The sequence below is a fragment of the Micromesistius poutassou genome (assembly GCF_964030765.1).
Source record: "Micromesistius poutassou genome assembly, chromosome: 22".
Classification (NCBI taxonomy): Eukaryota; Metazoa; Chordata; class Actinopteri; order Gadiformes; family Gadidae; genus Micromesistius; species Micromesistius poutassou.
Window position 1 is genome coordinate 7973267 of NC_140292.1, and position 18523 is coordinate 7991789.

The window sequence follows — 18523 nt, forward strand, 5'->3', positions numbered from 1 at the left end:
CATCTTGTCTTTTGTATTCATTTACTTGTATTTTTTCACTGCTGTAATCAGAGTATCTCTTAATTAGTGCTGGATCCTTCTAATTAGGTCATTGGATGTGGTACACAATAAAGTTAAACTGTCAAAGTTGCAGTCCTTCTGCTGTACTTTTTTTTTTTTCCAATGTTAGTTGTGGTACGGCCCAAGGCTTAGTTATAGTACTGCCCCTGGCTTAGTCATGGTATGGCCCAAGGCTTAGTCATGGTATAGCCCAAGGCTTAGTTATGGTATGGCCCAAGGCTTAGTTGTGGTATGGTCCCAAGCTTGGTCCCAACCCACTGCTGCCAAATGGACAGGCTGAACTAAAGAGGCCGCAAAACTACAACAAATACCCAATTAATATACTCGTTATTAAAGCAGCTAAACAGTATTCTCTTTCCTATAACACTTCTCACTCTCCTCTCAAAGTCATGAATCAGACCACATGTATTTAAAACTGGTGCGTAGCATTGCAGGGGGCGAGTTCCTGGCATTCATTGGCTGATCACCACGGATTCTGGCCTGGTCTAATGGTCATTGGCACTTACAGATGAACCTAGCTTGGCCCATGTTCAGGCATGTGGGGCTGCGCTCTGGGCCAGAGCTGTGGCTCTGTTATGGGTAGCTGTGGTAGACCAGATTGGTTTTCAATTTTTTTTATTTTCTTTTTATGAACAGAATACAGAATAGACCATAGTTTGTTCAAATAAGGGGCAAGGCCTTGACAGTCAAGTATTTTCATTAAAATCCTGTAATTTTCATGCTCTGAAGTCCTAAACAATGTTGTCCAGAACAATACCAAAGGGGATGAGGAGCTCCTCTTCAATACCACAAAAAACAGCTTGGGACTCTTCACACTTAAAATCTGTAACTGTTCAATTGTTTACATGATATTTTCTCTTAGCTTACTTATTATTATTTTATATTTGTTTATTAGGGGTCCGAGCAGCAAAGCTGCTTGGTCTCTCCAGCCAAATAGGAAGCAATGTGCCATTGGTGCATGGTGCATGTTCATTGGGGTCAAGCACTGAGAAATCAAGCGAACAGATTCAGTGCTACAAAAATACCCTCAGACATAGAAAGTCAGACAAAAAAATGTAATGCAAAAATTATATTATATGTGTATTTCTATCAAGCTTTATGCCTTTAAACATCACAGGTAATCGTGATATTCTCTTAAATGTAATATGTAATTGGTTTCAAAGCCCAAACGTACAATATACCTGGAGAACAATTTACGTGGAGAACATTGTCTCCATTTAGTGAACATTGTCTCCATTTAGTGTCATTTGACACTCACTTAACAAGTCACAGTTAAGTATCTGTTGAGTATTAGTTGAGGATCAACATTGTCTCAGTTAAGTTTTTGTTGACTTTCACTTGACATGTCAACATTGTGTAAGTTAACATTCAATAAGGTTATCAAGAACATATTGACATATATTAAATGTATGTGTTCTCTGAATATTAAAAGTTTCACCATATATTCAACAACATGTCAAATGAATAGCAACTATCCTTCTTCAGACATGTTTCAGTTGAACATCATGTTACATGTCTCATTTGTGTCAGGTGAGATTGCATTTTGTGTGCTGTCAACTCATGTAGTAATTGAGTGTCTAGTGCACATACAGCAATTTCTAATAAAAAAACAAGGTCCATGATAACAATAATAGTTTAAACTTTAATAACTAAAAGTTGATTAAAAAGCTAAATGCATCCTTCAGGATAGATAGCCTTTCGTACATACAATTAATAGGTAATCCGTTCACGAGAGCTAGGGCCGGGGAGTAGGAGTGCGTAGGCGGTGCAGCTTCCCAGCGAGGGGTGCTCCGGTTCCGACACTAATCGGAGACCTCAAGAGTGCTGGACTGGCGTCTCCCTTCTTCCGTTGGCCTACCAGCACCCAAGCCTAGACCCTGGGGGAGGGTCCCGTATCCCGGGAGAGTTAAGTTGGAAACCGTGTGTGTGTGTGTGTGTGTGTGTGTGTGTGTGTGTGTGTGTGTGTGTGTGTGTGTGATTCCTTGACGTGGCTGTGGTGGGTTAGGGGGTCGCTTAGGCAGGTGGGGTGGGGTAACTCAGGCGCCTGACCCAGGCTGAGCTGTCGGGTAGTGGAAGTACTTATTATATCAAATAAATATCATTTTTGTATCTTGATGGCGCTGCCTTGGTTGTTTGTCGTATTCCTCGTATTCCAATCTGACCTCGCATTCTAGGTTTATTACAATACCAACCAGCAAAATTCTGCACCCTTAGTTATGGAACGACCCTCGGCATAGTTATGGTACGGCACCAGGTTTAGTTATGGTGCAGTCCCAGGTTTAGTTATGGTAACGCCCTAGGCAATGTTATGGTACGACCCCAGGCTAAAATATGGTATGGCACGATGCTTAAATATGGAACGGCACCAAGTTTAGTTATGGTGCAGTCCCAGGTTTAGTTATGGTAACGCCCCAGGCAATGTTATGGTACGACCCCAGGCTAAAATATGGTATGGCACGATGCTTAAATATGGAACGGCACCAAGTTTAGTTATGGTACAGTCCCAGGTTTAGTTATGGTATGGCCCGGCTCCATGCTTGTTTGGCTGCAAAGCCTATTTGCAACCCCGCCATCCCCACCTTACATTCATTTATTTTACTTTATTTGACCCCAAGGAGATTGAGGATTCTGCATTCAACCTATCACTAGCAGCATTAGGACCCCTAGGGGCAATGGGCAGCCACCAGAGGGGAACCAATCAGGGCCCTCTTGGCCCTGATTGAAGATTTTCTAGTTATTCTAATTTTATTTTATTGATTCATCCTTTGACAATCAAAATCTAAACAACCGTCTTAAAAAATTGTTTTGGAATGTAAAGGGTTAAATTAAATAATACCCTTTGTCAGCCTATCACAATGATCCTGACTCTACAGTTGTTGTGCAGTGTCGAGTAATAGTAATTCAATGAGACTAATTTCAAATGACAAAAAATCATATCTTCCATTAAATCAACTCTGATTTATTATCTAGAGTTATAACAGGATGATCCACAACAGAGCTAAAATTGGTTTAGTACTATTACTACCCGTGGATGACGTGATCGGCATGGAGCAAAAGCTCTACTGTCCTGTTGGAGTTTGATTTGTCCACATATATTTACAACTGCTGTATATCAGGGAAGGGGGCGAGTGCTTGGTGTTCATTGGCAGCTCACTATGGGTTCTGGGCTGGTTTAGGGTTCATGGGCACTTACATATGACCCCAGCTGGCCCATGATCAGACATGACTACACTCTGGGACAGAGCTGTGGCTCTGTTATGGGTAGCTGTGGTAGACCAAATTGGTTTTGTATTTTGAATATTTTATATTTAGGAAAATAAAAATGATATGATCCTAGATGTAATATTTATTATGTTTAATTATTATTATTATTATTATTCCAACTATTATTATTCCTACCTAAATATTACATCCTAGATGTAATATTTATTATGTTTAATTATTATTATTATTATTATTATTATTATTATTATTATTATTATTATATATACTCCATTACTCCATATTATCATTATTATATATATATATATATATATATATATATATATATATATATATATATATATATATATAAATTATTATTATATATAAGTGATTCATTATACATAACACACACACACACAGAAAGTTGGTTGAAAAGCTAAATGATCCTAGATGGCTAGTAGGACACAGGTTAATAAATGCTGTTTAGAGCCACAATGTCTTTGTACATCATTAATAAACTGATTTGTTTATTTATTTTAGGGAGAAGATTAGTGACATATCACACATGTATCACATATATCACATGTTGGTTAAATAATTATAGAAACCTTAGTGGCCATTGAAGGAGTGAAGGGAGTGCACTCCAAAAGGTATTAATAAATGGAACACTCTTCCTTCCAAGATCAGGCCTCTATTAATTTACACTGCCTGGCATTAAGTCATAAAAGATTAAAAATCATGCCAACAAAATGGAATGTTGGCTAACGCTTGCAATGTGGCAAGCACTGGTAATCAGCTTGACTGTATTATATTTATAGATTCAACTGATTCTTTACTCGTTAAACAGAGTAAATGTTCTAAAATTGCACAAAAACAAATAAATCTATAATATAATATAATATAAATATATTACTTATAAATACAAATACATAAACTATATAAATTCTTAACATGTATGGCACTCAAGGTATTAACAAATTATTTGCCAAGTTAAAATAAAAGCGTTCTGAGGATCTGCCCTTATTTAGTTTCTGCCTGGGCTGCAGAACCACCTCTATATAAGAGGCCACAAGATGAGATGGATAAGACTGCAGGGGATTTCAGGTTGTTACAACTGGTGGTAAGTCAGACTGATGCTTCAGCTTGCTGATCTTTTCATGGAGGTTTTTTTCTCTTTTTTATGCAGATAATTTTTGATGCTATTGTTTTTAAGGAACCGCTGCATTTGAATTTTATTTTTTTTGCATTGTAATGTAATGTATTTTGAGGATTTCTTTGGATTGATACTTTTTGGGCAATTCATCTTTTGAATGACTGTAGACTGTTTTCAGACAAAGTCAGACTGCAGGCTTACAGCACTACTGTCTAAGAGAGACCATTGCATTAGAATTGGAAATCGGACATCCTTGTTTTCATTAAGGTTATTTTCATGTATTTGAATTACTCTTTCCCGCTACTTTGAATGATACTTATTAAATTTTTTGGTATAGAAAGCATTAGATTAGAGATTTGTATGGGGGTTTTATGTTAAGTTAGGCATGCATTATTTACCAACCTCTTATTTACTTTTATATAATTTGATAGAGATCATATATTTTTAAAATATTTGATAATTTAATTATTTTCTTTGGTGGTATCAGATAGTATGTATGGAAGCCCATTCCCGCCAGTAAAAAAAAAGAAAAGATAAACTCTTCCTTGATAAAAAAATAAAATCCCCATTGTAAGTCATAATTATGAGATAAAAAGTCGAAATTATGAGATAAAAAGTCGAAATTCTGAGATAAAAAAAAGTCATAATAATGAGATAAAAAAAGGTCATAATAATGAGATAAAAAGTCGAAATTATGAGATAAAAAGTCGAAATTATGAGATAAAAAGTCATAATAATGAGATAAAAAGACGAAATTATGAGATAAAAAGTCGAAATTATGAGATAAAAAGTCAAAATTATGAGATAAAAAAAGTCATAATAATGAGATAAAAAGTCGAAATTATGAGATAAAATGTCATAATAATGCGATAAAAAGAAAAGTGTGCATGTGCTCCAGTAGCACTGTTTTCAAAGGTCCTTTCATTGTCACCATCATCGCTGGCATCCCCAACCATGCTTAAATTAACTAAACAAATTAGATCTCTGTTCGTGTAGCTTTGACTACACGAACAGAGATCTAATTTGTTTAGTTGTAACGGTGTACTTATTGAAAGACTTTAACAAAAGTAACCATAGCTGTAATTCTTAAAGGTCCCATGACATGCTATTTTATGGATGCTTTAATATAGGTGTTAGTGGGCCCCTAATACAGTACTTGAAGACGTTCAAGAAATTCTGCCTTGGTTCAGAATTACAGCCACTACAAGCCAGTCCCACAATGAGCTCTCCACAAACGCGCCATTTTTAGAGGCGGGTCAAGGTAGGGGGGGGGGTGTGAGCAGCTTGTGGCCACGGTACCATGCGCTAGTGTTTACAGTGGAACACTGAACACTCCGGGTGCTCCAGCGGGAGTCCTGGAGCTCTATATCTAAATAATATCATATTATATTTAGATATCTATATAATATAATATAATATATATTATCATGGTCAAAAGCTGTTTGAGCCTCCGGATGATATTATGAATCTCAAACGACTGCGTCGGGTTCTCAAACGCCTCTGGTTCTTACACTTCCACGTCAATATTAAGTACAACTGCGAAATGGAGGAGAAAGGGATTGTTGCCCGCGATTGTTGCCCGGGGTTGTCTGCGTCGGGTTGGTTGAGAAGGAATTGGGAACCGCGACATGGAGGAGAAAAGGATTGTTGCCCAGGATTGTCTGTCAGAGCCCCACTAAACGCTGCCCGTTGCCCGGGGTTGTCTCCTGCTGGAGCCCCAAATGGGAGCTTTATGCAAGCTTGCGTTATTGTGTTGCGTGTTATGCGCCATAACACCAACAGCAGAATGGTTATCCAAATAACAAAGAACACTTGGTAACCTGGTCCCGTATGACGTCATACGGGACCGGAAGCCAAATCAAAGCGTTTCAGCTATCCTTTTTTCAAAGATGGAGCAAGATACCTACTTCTCGGTTTACACCTAACGCAATTGGGGACCATAGGGAGGCTAGGGGAACTCAACTTAATGTTAGAAAACCTCATAAAGTAAAATTTTCATGCCATGGGACCTTTAACTTATTCAGGATTGCTTGTCTTTTGCATGGTTCGGGATGCCAGCGATGATGGTGATGCACTTTTTATCTCATAACCATGACTTTTTATCTCATTATTATGACTTTTTTATCTCACAATTTCGACCTTTTTTTTTTATCTCATTATGACTTTTTATCTCATAATTTCGACTTTTTATCTCACAATTTCGACTTTTTATCTCATAATTTCGACTTTTTATCTCATAATTTCGACTTTATATCTCATAATTATGACTTTTTATCTCATAATTTCGACTTTTTATCTCATAATTATGACTTACAATGGGGATTTTATTTTTTTATCAAGGAAGAGTTTTCATCTTTTTTTTTTTTTTACTGGCGGGAATGGGCTTCCATAAGATAGGAAATGTTGATAGAAGAGAGAAATGTATGACATAATAAAGAACAAACAACCTGCCTCTGCACTGACACACATGCCTTGGATTTTATTTTAGATTTTCCATTTTACTCAAGAACAAGTCAGTGAAATGTTAACATTAGAATGACTTTTTCTTGTTAAGGTATAATTTCTTCTGCGGCTAAAGGGAAGAAAACGGTAAGAAAAATGTAGCATCATCTCATCACCGAAAAAAGTTCCAAACCTTCTTGAAGCTATGTGTATTTTTAAATAAAGATAAATCACTTTTATTTTATTGATAATTAGTATTAATTAGTTTTCTTTCATGAAATAAGCCTCCATCATGAGTACGGACGCAGAGATGGCCATTTATGGCGCGGCGGCCATATACCTCCGGAAGCCAGAGAAGGAGAGGATTGCGGCCCAGAGCGCGCCATTCGATGCAAAGGCTGCTGGATATGTGGTTGATGCTAAGGAACTGTACGTCAAGTGTACCATCACTAAGAGGGACGGTGGCAAAGTCACCGTCACAGTTTTGGCTACAAAGGAGGTAGGCAGAGGTTGATCATGGTAGAAACAAATTAGCTGGTATCAACAGAAAGTTAAAGTCTCAATAGTTGCACTGGTAAGAAAACTAATAATGGGATTCCATATTTTAGGAGAGGACAGTCAAGGAGGACGATGTCACACCCATGAACCCTCCCAAGTATGACAAAATTGAGGACATGGCCATGATGACCCATCTCAATGAAGCCTCTGTGTTGTATAACCTCGCAGAGCGTTATTCAGCATGGATGATCTATGTAAGATATTTTGTCTCAATGAAAATATGGGAAACATAAGTAATATGCATCATTAATAGGTCAAATTAATGTGAATCTCTGTGACCTCCTTCAGACATACTCTGGGCTGTTCTGTGCCACTGTAAACCCCTACAAGTGGCTCCCAGTGTACGACCAGTCGGTTGTCAATGCCTACAGAGGCAAGAAGCGTATGGAGGCTCCACCCCACATCTTCTCAGTCTCTGACAACGCCTTCCAGAACATGCTCACTGGTTTGTCAATTCAAAGTTTCAAATCCCTACTCTTATCTTGTTTTTCTTAAAAAAAAGCCATACTTATGTAATTTTGAATACAATTGTTTTGCAGATAGAGAGAACCAGTCAGTCCTGATCACGTAAGGATTCTGTTAACATGATATCATACTATGAATCATACATTGGAAAACATGTCAAAATGTACCTACTTTATTCATCTTTTCATACCCAGTGGAGAATCCGGTGCTGGAAAGACTGTGAACACCAAGCGTGTCATCCAGTACTTTGCTACCATCTCAGTGGGTGGAGAGAAGAAGGATGGCCCTGCAGGCGCTGGAAAGATAAAAGTATGTTAAAACAATGAAAAATAAACATTAAATCAATAAATCAATACATACAGAAACCACCTGAACATGAAGAATATAAATATGATTCAATAAAAAGGTATTACAATTTGATGTTTGATTATAGGGGTCACTGGAGGACCAGATTATTGCAGCCAATCCCCTGCTGGAGGCCTATGGTAATGCCAAGACTGTGAGAAATGACAACTCCTCTCGTTTTGTAAGTATGAGATGAATTCCTCCCTGAAGATGCTCCTTAGTTTTTGAGTATTTTTTTGAGGATGTTAAAACAAATTATTTTGCAAACAGGGTAAATTCATCAGAATTCATTTCCACGCAAGCGGTAAACTGTCCAGTGCTGACATTGAGACGTGTAAGTATCAAGTTCTACATGTAGAATAATTAACCAAGATTAATAGTAGAGTAGGTTTTTATTAATGAATGGGCCTTATAGATCTGCTGGAGAAGTCAAGAGTGACCTTCCAGCTTCCTGATGAGAGAGGCTATCACATCTTCTACCAGATGATGACCAACCACAAACCTGAGATAGTTGGTGAGATTTTATTATAGTAAGAGTGTGAAGAATGTACTTAATATTAAGATGAAAAGTTTTCCAGAATTGCCATTATCTGATCCAATATGACTTCTGAAGTTCAACTATTTGAATGGCTAGTTTTCTCTCTAGAATAAATTGTTTTTGGTAAAGATTATATCTTCCATTTCACAGTCTGGAAATGCATTTGGAAATGCAAATACATAGATAGCAAGATAATAGTTTTTTATTCATAAAGAAAAATGAAAAATTACATTTGTTTAAACCCTCAGAAATGACCCTCATCACCACCAACCCCTACGACTTCCCCATGTGCAGTCAGGGTCAGATCACTGTCGCCAGCATTGATGACAAAGTGGAGCTGGATGCTACTGATGTCAGTGGTTGATTGGAAAACACTTCATATATTTTCCACATGGTATATATGTTACAAAATGTTTTCTAAATGTTCTTTGTTTTCAACACAGGAAGCTATTGATATTTTGGGTTTCACTAATGAGGACAAGATGGGCATCTACAAGTTTACTGGTGCTGTGCTTCACCATGGTAACATGAAGTTCAAGCAGAAGCAGCGTGAGGAGCAGGCTGAGCCAGATGGCAATGAAGGTAACTATTAACATGCATTCATCAGTGCACTAGAAGGTATATTGGTGCATATTTGCTTATATTACATTATGTGTCATTATTATACAGAATCATAATACATTCATTTTTCATGTTAACATTGTAGAGGCCGACAAGATTTCCTATCTACTGGGTCTGAATTCTGCTGATATGCTCAAGGCTCTTTGCTATCCGAGAGTGAAGGTCGGAAATGAGTATGTCACCAAGGGACAGACTGTACCTCAGGTAAGTGAAACACAATATGGTAGAATTTCTGTTAACATGGTTTGTCTATTATGAGATTATAATTTGTGATGATTTTATATGAACAAAATATTTTCAGGTCAACAACTCAGTGAGTGCCCTGGCCAAGTCTATCTATGAGAGGATGTTCTTGTGGATGGTCATCCGTATCAATTCGATGCTGGACACCAAGCAAGCAAGACAATTCTACATTGGTGTGCTGGACATTGCTGGTTTTGAGATTTTTGATGTAAGTTGTTCAATAAGTGGCAGCATTTCTGATTCAGCATTTCCTTCATTTGAACACAATAGTAATTACCAATCAATTGTTGAAAACTTGTAATAGACTGTTTGTTGAATGTTCCTTACTAGTTCAACAGCATGGAGCAGCTGTGCATCAACTTCACCAATGAGAAACTGCAACAGTTCTTCAACCACCACATGTTCGTCCTGGAGCAAGAGGAGTACAAGAAGGAGGGTATCATCTGGGAGTTCATTGACTTCGGCATGGACTTGGCTGCCTGCATTGAGCTTATTGAAAAGGTACACCTGAATAATATAACTATATATCATTATTCTTTGTGTGACTTGTTTCACATGTTTCACCAATCCTTTTCTCTCTTAAGCCAATGGGCATCTTCTCCATCCTTGAAGAGGAGTGCATGTTCCCCAAGGCCTCAGACGTTACCTTCAAGAACAAGCTGTATGACCAGCATCTTGGCAAGAACAGAGCATTTGAGAAGCCCAAGCCTGCAAAGGGCAAGGCTGAGGCCCACTTCTCCCTGGTGCATTATGCTGGTACTGTGGACTACAACGTCGCTGGCTGGCTGGACAAGAACAAGGATCCCCTGAATGACTCTGTTGTGCAGCTGTACCAGAAGTCCTCAAACAAACTGCTGCCTGTCCTGTACCCACCTGTAGTTGAAGGTACGGCTCACATTTTGTACCAGTAGTTTTTAAGTCAGTCAAATTATAATAACCATTTATTTCCAGCCACTTAATGTGTTTCTTAAAAAAAAATATATGAAATTAACTTGACTAATAACTAATAACTAACTTGACTAATAACCAATCATTTAAAACAGAGACTGGGGGTGCAAAGAAAGGAGGCAAGAAGAAGGGTGGCTCCATGCAGACGGTGTCTTCACAGTTCAGGGTAAGGGTAAACACAGAAATTAATGTAAAAACATACTTAACATAACTACTTATATGTATATATAATTCTAAATCATTCTTTCTGAAAAAAGTTCTACATAATTAATATTTTGTTTTATGTCTATAGGAGAACTTGGGCAAACTGATGACCAACTTGAGGAGCACCCATCCTCACTTTGTGCGTTGTCTGATTCCCAATGAGTCAAAGACTCCAGGTACAGTGACTACTTGTAAATGTTCATAGTGTCTGCATCACGATAATACATTTTAGTGAGGGTTCATGGGCATTGCTATACCAAACTAATATAATTGAAAAAATGAATTTCACCAAAATAACAGGACTCATGGAGAACTTCCTGGTTATCCACCAGCTGAGGTGTAACGGTGTACTGGAGGGCATCAGAATCTGCAGAAAGGGCTTCCCCAGCAGAATTCTCTACGCTGACTTCAAGCAGAGGTATTAACTCAATGATTTTTCAAGGACAACTTTATAAATGTCTTTGAATATTTGAGTTATTGATAATAACATTACAATTGTCTTCTTCAGGTACAAAGTACTGAATGCCAGTGTCATTCCTGACGGTCAGTTTATTGACAACAAGAAGGCTTCTGAGAAACTGCTTGGGTCCATTGATGTGCCTCACGATGAGTACAAATTTGGACACACCAAGGTCTGTTTATTGCTGTCAAAAACTAGGTTTGTACTTGATTTAAAGTTACTTGCTGACAAATGTCTCTTCTTACATTAAGGTGTTCTTCAAAGCTGGTCTTCTGGGTACTCTTGAGGAGCTGCGAGATGAGAAGCTGGCTGCTCTGGTCGGAATGATTCAGGCTGCATGCAGAGGTTATGTCATGAGAAAGGAGTATGTGAAGATGACAGAGAGGAGGTATGTTTTAAAACATAGTGCTCAAAACTCAAACTGGTTTTTAGATACTGAGTGAGATATGACTATATGGTTCATTTTATTTGATAGGGAAGCCATCTACACTATTCAGTACAACGTTCGCTCATTCATGAATGTCAAACACTGGCCATGGATGAAGGTGTACTACAAGATCAAGCCTCTTCTGAAGAGTGCTGAAACTGAGAAGGAGCTCTCTGAGATGAAGGATAACTATGAAAAAATGAAGACCGACCTGGCAGCTGCCCTGGCCAAGAAGAAGGAACTGGAGCAGAAGATGGTTTCTCTAATGCAGGAGAAGAATGATCTTGCATTGCAAGTGGCCTCTGTAAGTAAACATTATATAAAAAATGTTATGTGTGCAAATATTGAACATGTGATGTGACATGTTTTACCAATGTCAATATCACACAGGAAGGAGAGAATCTGAATGATGCTGAAGAGAGGTGTGAAGGACTTATCAAAGGTAAGATCCAGCTGGAGGCCAAACTCAAGGAGACGACTGAGAGACTGGAGGATGAGGAGGAAATCAATGCTGAGCTGACTGCCAAGAAGAGGAAACTGGAGGATGAATGCTCTGAGCTCAAGAAAGACATTGATGACCTGGAGCTTACCTTGGCCAAAGTGGAGAAGGAGAAACATGCCACTGAGAACAAGGTTTGTAAAATACCAACACCATCAACATTGTCCAAACCGTGATCATACAAGGGATGGATACACTTTACTCATGAGCATGTATGACAGGTACAGAGTTTGTTTTGTTCAGGTGAAGAACCTTACAGAGGAGATGGCCTCTCAGGATGAGAGCGTTGCTAAGCTGACAAAGGAGAAGAAAGCCCTCCAAGAGTCACACCAGCAGACCCTTGATGACCTGCAGGCAGAGGAAGACAAAGTCAACACTCTGACCAAGGCCAAGACCAAGCTTGAACAGCAAGTGGATGATGTGAGAACAGCTCATGGAAACATTCAATGAATATCAGTAATGGAGTTGAGTGAATATTCAATGTTACATTTGATTGTTCTTAATTATTTTTAAATTATTGACATCCAGCTTGAAGGTTCTCTGGAGCAAGAGAAGAAGCTCCGTATGGACCTTGAGAGATCCAAGAGAAAGCTTGAGGGTGATCTGAAACTGGCTCAGGAAACCGTCATGGATCTTGAGAACGACAAACAGCAGTCTGACGAGAAAATCAAGAAGTAATATATTTGTATTTTAAGAATAACGATAGGTTTAGTGCATATGACGTTATGTATTGATGTTACGTACTGTATTGAGATAGTTGAACATTTTTTTCATTCATTATTCACAGGAAGGACTTTGAGACCAGCCAGCTTCTGAGCAAGATTGAAGATGAGCAGTCACTGGGTGCTCAGCTTCAGAAGAAGATCAAAGAGCTTCAGGTGGGACAATTAATCAAGTTAATTCATTTCATATAAATGTTCTGAAATAATAAACTTGAATATTGAGCTCAATATTTGTCTATTATTTAGGCCCGTATTGAGGAGCTGGAGGAAGAGATTGAGGCTGAGCGTGCTGCTCGTGCCAAGGTTGAGAAGCAGAGAGCTGATCTCTCCCGGGAACTTGAAGAGATCAGTGAGAGGCTTGAGGAGGCTGGTGGAGCCACTTCTGCTCAGATTGAGATGAACAAGAAGCGTGAGGCTGAGTTCCAGAAGCTGCGTCGTGACCTTGAGGAGTCCACCCTGCAGCATGAAGCCACTGCTGCTGCTCTGCGTAAGAAGCAGGCTGACAGTGTAGCAGAGCTGGGAGAGCAGATTGACAACCTCCAGCGTGTCAAGCAGAAGCTTGAGAAGGAGAAGAGCGAGTTCAAGATGGAGATTGATGACCTCTCCAGCAACATGGAAGCTGTTTCTAAGGCCAAGGTAAGTTATTCTTCAATGCCTTCGTGTTAAGAAATAATATAGAAAATAAGTAGTTAAATAATAATAAATTAACATGATTTCAAATTGATAAATTCAGGGAAATCTGGAGAAGATTTGCCGTACCCTTGAGGACCAACTCAGTGAAATCAAGGCTAAGAGTGATGAGAATGCTCGCCAGATCAATGACATCAGTGCCCAGAGAGCAAGACTGCTGACAGAAAACGGTTGATAATTCTTTTATTCAGTCATTTGATTCATTTGAAAGACCGAGGGGACCATTTTTGGAACACAATTAAACATACATTTTATGTATCACAAATTCTATATGTATTACTTATTTGATATACCTCCTCCAACTAGGTGAGTTTGGTCGTCAGCTTGAGGAGAAGGAAGCTCTTGTCTCCCAGCTGACCAGAGGCAAGCAGGCTTATACTCAACAGATTGAGGAGCTGAAGAGGCAAAATGAGGAGGAAGTTAAGGTAAGGTAGTATTATTCATAAAAAATTGCAGGGTACAAAGATAAAAAAATATCTTGGATTGACATGCTCTGTTTCTCCTTTTGTAGGCCAAGAATGCTCTTGCTCATGGTGTGCAATCAGCCCGCCATGACTGTGACCTTCTGAGGGAGCAGTTTGAGGAGGAGCAGGAGGCCAAGGCTGAGCTGCAGCGTGGAATGTCCAAGGCCAACGGTGAGGTGGCTCAGTGGAGGAGCAAGTATGAAACTGATGCTATCCAGCGCACTGAGGAGCTTGAGGAGTCCAAGTGAGTCAAATATTGTATTCTTTAGCAAAAAAAATTATATTTGATGAATTCACGTAAATTAAACCATGTTATTCTTTAACAGGAAAAAGCTTGCCCAGCGCCTTCAAGAGGCTGAGGAACAGATTGAGGCTGTGAACTCAAAGTGTGCCTCTCTGGAGAAGACCAAACAGAGACTCCAGGGTGAGGTGGAGGATCTCATGGTTGATGTGGAGAGGGCCAATGGACTGGCTGCCAACCTTGACAAGAAGCAGAGGAACTTTGACAAGGTGAGTTGTAATTCATTTCAATAAATTGTAATATTATCATCCTATGATTCTCCCTCCGGTCCTAAACCACCACTCTATTAACAATAATGTTCAGGTTTTGGCTGACTGGAAGCAGAAATATGAGGAGGGCCAGGCAGAGCTTGAAGGAACTCAGAAAGAGGCTCGTTCTCTCAGCACTGAGCTGTTCAAGATGAAGAACTCCTATGAAGAAACTCTGGATCATCTGGAGACCATGAAGCGTGAAAACAAAAACCTCCAGCGTGAGTTTTTGCTTAGTAATATGAACAGTACTATGTTGTGGTTAAACATGCATCAGACTTATTACAAATACAAAATTATTCTGCAGAGGAGATTTCTGACCTGACTGAACAAATTGGTGAGACCGGAAAGAGCATCCATGAGTTGGAAAAATCCAAGAAGCAGGTGGAGACAGAGAAGACTGAGATCCAGTCAGCCCTTGAGGAAGCTGAGGTGAGGATGATTAAATAAGCAAACAACACTTGAAAAAAGACATTCAATTGCCATAAATGTGTCTAATTCAATTTCATACATTAGGGAACTCTGGAGCATGAAGAGTCCAAGATTCTACGTGTCCAGCTGGAGCTCAACCAGATTAAGGGTGAGGTTGACAGGAAGCTGGCTGAGAAGGATGAAGAGATGGAGCAGATCAAGAGGAACAGCCAGAGGGTCATTGACTCCATGCAGACCACTCTTGACTCTGAGGTCAGGAGCAGGAATGATGCCCTGAGAATCAAGAAGAAGATGGAAGGAGACCTGAATGAGATGGAGATCCAGCTGAGTCATGCCAACCGCCAGGCTGCTGAGGCCCAGAAGCAGCTGAGGAATGTTCAGGGACAACTGAAGGTATGGCACATGGCGCATGTAAAACATAGTTCCAGCTATCCTGTTGGGATGTTTTCTGATAAGTGTTTTCTGTTAATATTAGGATGCCCAACTGCACCTTGATGATGCCACCAGAGCTGCAGAAGACCTGAAGGAGCAGGCTGCCATGGTTGACCGTAGGAATGGTCTTATGGTGGCTGAAATTGAGGAGCTGAGAGCAGCTCTGGAACAGACAGAGAGAGGCCGCAAAGTGGCTGAGCAAGAGCTGGTGGACGCCAGCGAGCGTGTTGGACTGCTGCACTCTCAGGTAAACAAACATTTGAATCCTGTCACATGATTACAAGAACATGTTCATGTTTTAACAGTAATTGCGCAATAATGTTTCAGAACACAAGCCTGTTGAACTCAAAGAAGAAGCTGGAAAGTGACCTGGTCCAAGTCCAGGGTGAGGTGGACGACAGTGTCCAGGAAGCCAGGAATGCTGAAGAGAAGGCCAAGAAGGCCATCACTGATGTATGCCTATATTTGCTTGTTAATTTATGTTATGAGAACTTAATGGAACTCTTTATAACTCTATATTACTTGTTATTGTAGGCTGCCATGATGGCTGAGGAGCTGAAGAAAGAGCAGGACACTAGTTCTCACCTGGAGAGGATGAAGAAGAACCTGGAGGTCACAGTGAAAGACCTGCAGCACCGCCTGGATGAGGCTGAGAACCTGGCCATGAAGGGTGGCAAGAAGCAGCTGCAGAAACTGGAGTCCAGGGTAAGGCAATAATAAGCCTGCATTTAATAATAACTATAAATTCACTGTTTGGAAAATATTTAGTAATTCACTTTTACTTTAAAGGTTCGTGATCTGGAGGCAGAGGTTGATAGTGAACAGAGACGTGGAGCAGATGCAGTAAAAGGTGTCCGCAAATATGAGAGGAGAGTCAAGGAACTCACCTACCAGGTATGTCCAACTTACATCTCCAAATATGTTTCTACTGCATTAGCATTTTGATCATATCTAAAGGCCACATTATGTTGATTTTTCACTTCCAAATGTGCATCAGACTGAGGAGGATAAAAAGAATGGTGCCAGACTACAGGATCTTGTGGACAAGCTGCAGATGAAGGTGAAGGCTTACAAGAGGCAGTCTGAGGAAGCGGTAAGTTCAATATTACTAGGGATACTCGGGTCAACTTTGCTACATTATATTCAAACTGACAAAATACAAATGTTTCTACAGGAGGAGCAGGCCAACTCTTACCTGTCCAAGTGCAGGAAGGTTCAACATGAGCTGGAGGAGGCTGAGGAACGTGCTGACATTGCTGAGACTCAGGTCAACAAGCTGAGGTCTAAGAGCCGTGACTCTGGAAAGGTAATTGGACAATAAATGCACAGTGAGAGTTTTTCCACAAAAAATGTATCCTAATAATTTCCTTATATTATTTTATACAAATGCCTTTTAAACATCCAAATTCTAAAACTGTTTTTGTTTTGCTTCTCTCTTTAGGCAAAGGAAAGTGCTGAATAATTCTGTTCCATTTGAAACATCATACATACAAGTCATACAATATGACACGTTTGGGAATAGAATTCAATAAACGATACAGCAACTTTTCGTCTTGTCTTTTGTATTTATTTGTTTGCCATACCTTTCTTTGCTCACTCCAGTTCTCAGAGTATCTCTTCATTAGAGCTGGATCCTTCTAATTAGGTCATTGTATGTGCTACACAATAAAGTTAAACTGTGTCAGAGCAGTCCTTCAGTTGTGCTTTACTATTTTTTTTTCAAAGGATTTAGTAATTCTAGGGAGAAGGGGTTGTAAGCGAAAGGGAATGACTTTTTGCAGAAAAGCTTACAATAAGTCTATTTCAACTTTGATATTTTTTGTCAATGGAAATCAGGCACGGATGTATTCAGGCACACTTCGCAGCACAGTTTCCTGCAGCAGTCTACGTTTACTGCAGAAACCATGCTCTCAACTTGGAGATTGTGCACTCCACTAAGGTCAGGGATGTTCGAAAATGTCTAGACACGGTCCAATAAATAGTGAACTTCATCACAGCCTCACTGTAGCGCCTACAGTGCTTTATGGCAAACAATTGCAACAAAAAATGCCTGCAGAAATTCTCTGACACCCGCTGGTCTCAGCATGATTCATGTATGTCTTCTCTCATTGATCACTATGACTTTAACCACAATGGTTGAATTAAAATCAGAGGGAGACAGCAAGTGCAGCTCGAAAGTGACCTCCCACACAAGAGCAATGGAGTATTTTTTTCTATGCCTTGTGATAGGGTTGCCTTGTGACATGGCGTTTGATCGGTACATTTTGGCTGTGCATGTATTTTTGGAAATTTTAAATTGCTGCAATATATGTTGTTGTTGTTGACTTCTAACGTGTCTCAGTCTTTGCTGTTTAAATCGAACAGTAGTCTACGAGTAATATATCGGCAGTAACTGTTTTTGGGGTATTGCGAAATTCCCCAGCTGGACATTCACTGGTACCACTCAATGTCCAGCTGGTGACTCCACTGAGGCTAAAGTAACAATGCTCTTAGCATGCTACGAGGATTTCCGTAGGATGGTAGGGGAAAGTACCGCCTTTTTCGCCGCTGATTGGTTAGAAGGGCTCTCCTCCGATTGGTTATTAGATTTGGCGGCAGGCTCTCCTCCGATTGGTTATTTGATTTAGTGGCTGTCGGCTAGTCTACTACCAACAGTAGTAAACAAACTCGATCCAACAGTGATAAGTGCGTTCCGTCAGATTTGATTTTCACATTTTCATAGCCTGTTAAGTTAGTCATATCTGTTTGGGGGAGATTCTTTTTCACATTTTCATAGCCTGTTTAGATCGTGTTAAGATGAGTCCTAGCTGTTTGGTTGAATTTTGTGATGAGAGAGAAGCTAGTGCTAGTGATGGTGTTTTTTTTTTTTTATTAAGTAGATAAAACTAAAAAGCAATTGCAATTTGATGAGCAGGGATTAAACACCAGTGTTTAAAAACAGAAGCAGATATTAACTGTAGGTTAAACATTATTTTGTGTGTGTGTGTGTGTGTGTGTGTGTGTGTGTGTGTGTGTGTGCAGCCATGACAGTTAAGTGGTGTCATATTTGTGCAAAGGAGGAGTTGGA

At 39.6% G+C, this 18523-nt stretch overlaps 1 protein-coding gene across 1 annotated transcript; it reads left to right on the forward strand.

Moving 5' to 3' along the window:
* The first annotated feature begins 4303 nt into the window (after positions 1–4303).
* Positions 4304–17005, forward strand: LOC311367990 (myosin heavy chain, fast skeletal muscle-like). Its single transcript, XM_084486862.1, has 41 exons — positions 4304–4384; positions 6972–7006; positions 7144–7358; positions 7468–7611; positions 7706–7862; positions 7957–7984; positions 8077–8191; positions 8316–8408; positions 8498–8561; positions 8643–8741; positions 9014–9117; positions 9209–9347; positions 9472–9590; positions 9688–9837; positions 9960–10130; positions 10214–10514; positions 10673–10743; positions 10870–10957; positions 11082–11199; positions 11290–11413; positions 11493–11629; positions 11717–11972; positions 12059–12301; positions 12411–12587; positions 12696–12841; positions 12955–13045; positions 13136–13525; positions 13623–13749; positions 13886–14004; positions 14091–14287; positions 14370–14553; positions 14648–14813; positions 14900–15024; positions 15109–15417; positions 15500–15703; positions 15784–15909; positions 15991–16161; positions 16246–16350; positions 16454–16549; positions 16631–16762; positions 16898–17005. The coding sequence occupies exons 3-41, from the start codon at positions 7152–7154 to the stop codon at positions 16916–16918; spliced, it is 5814 nt and encodes a 1937-aa protein (XP_084342988.1). The 5' UTR covers positions 4304–4384; positions 6972–7006; positions 7144–7151; the 3' UTR covers positions 16919–17005.
* Positions 17006–18523: the final 1518 nt, after the last annotated feature.

What these genes read in the sequence shown, in the direction of transcription:
- LOC311367990 (XM_084486862.1), top strand. Translation starts at nt 7,152, where the DNA reads ATGAGTACGGACGCAGAGATGGCCATTTATGGCGCGGCGGCCATATAC. An exon ending in AAGCTGTTTCTAAGGCCAAG is followed by an intron (nt 13,526 to 13,622) that starts GTAAGTTATTCT and finishes TGATAAATTCAG; the next exon opens with GGAAATCTGGAGAAGATTTG. An exon ending in ATGTTCAGGGACAACTGAAG is followed by an intron (nt 15,418 to 15,499) that starts GTATGGCACATG and finishes TGTTAATATTAG; the next exon opens with GATGCCCAACTGCACCTTGA.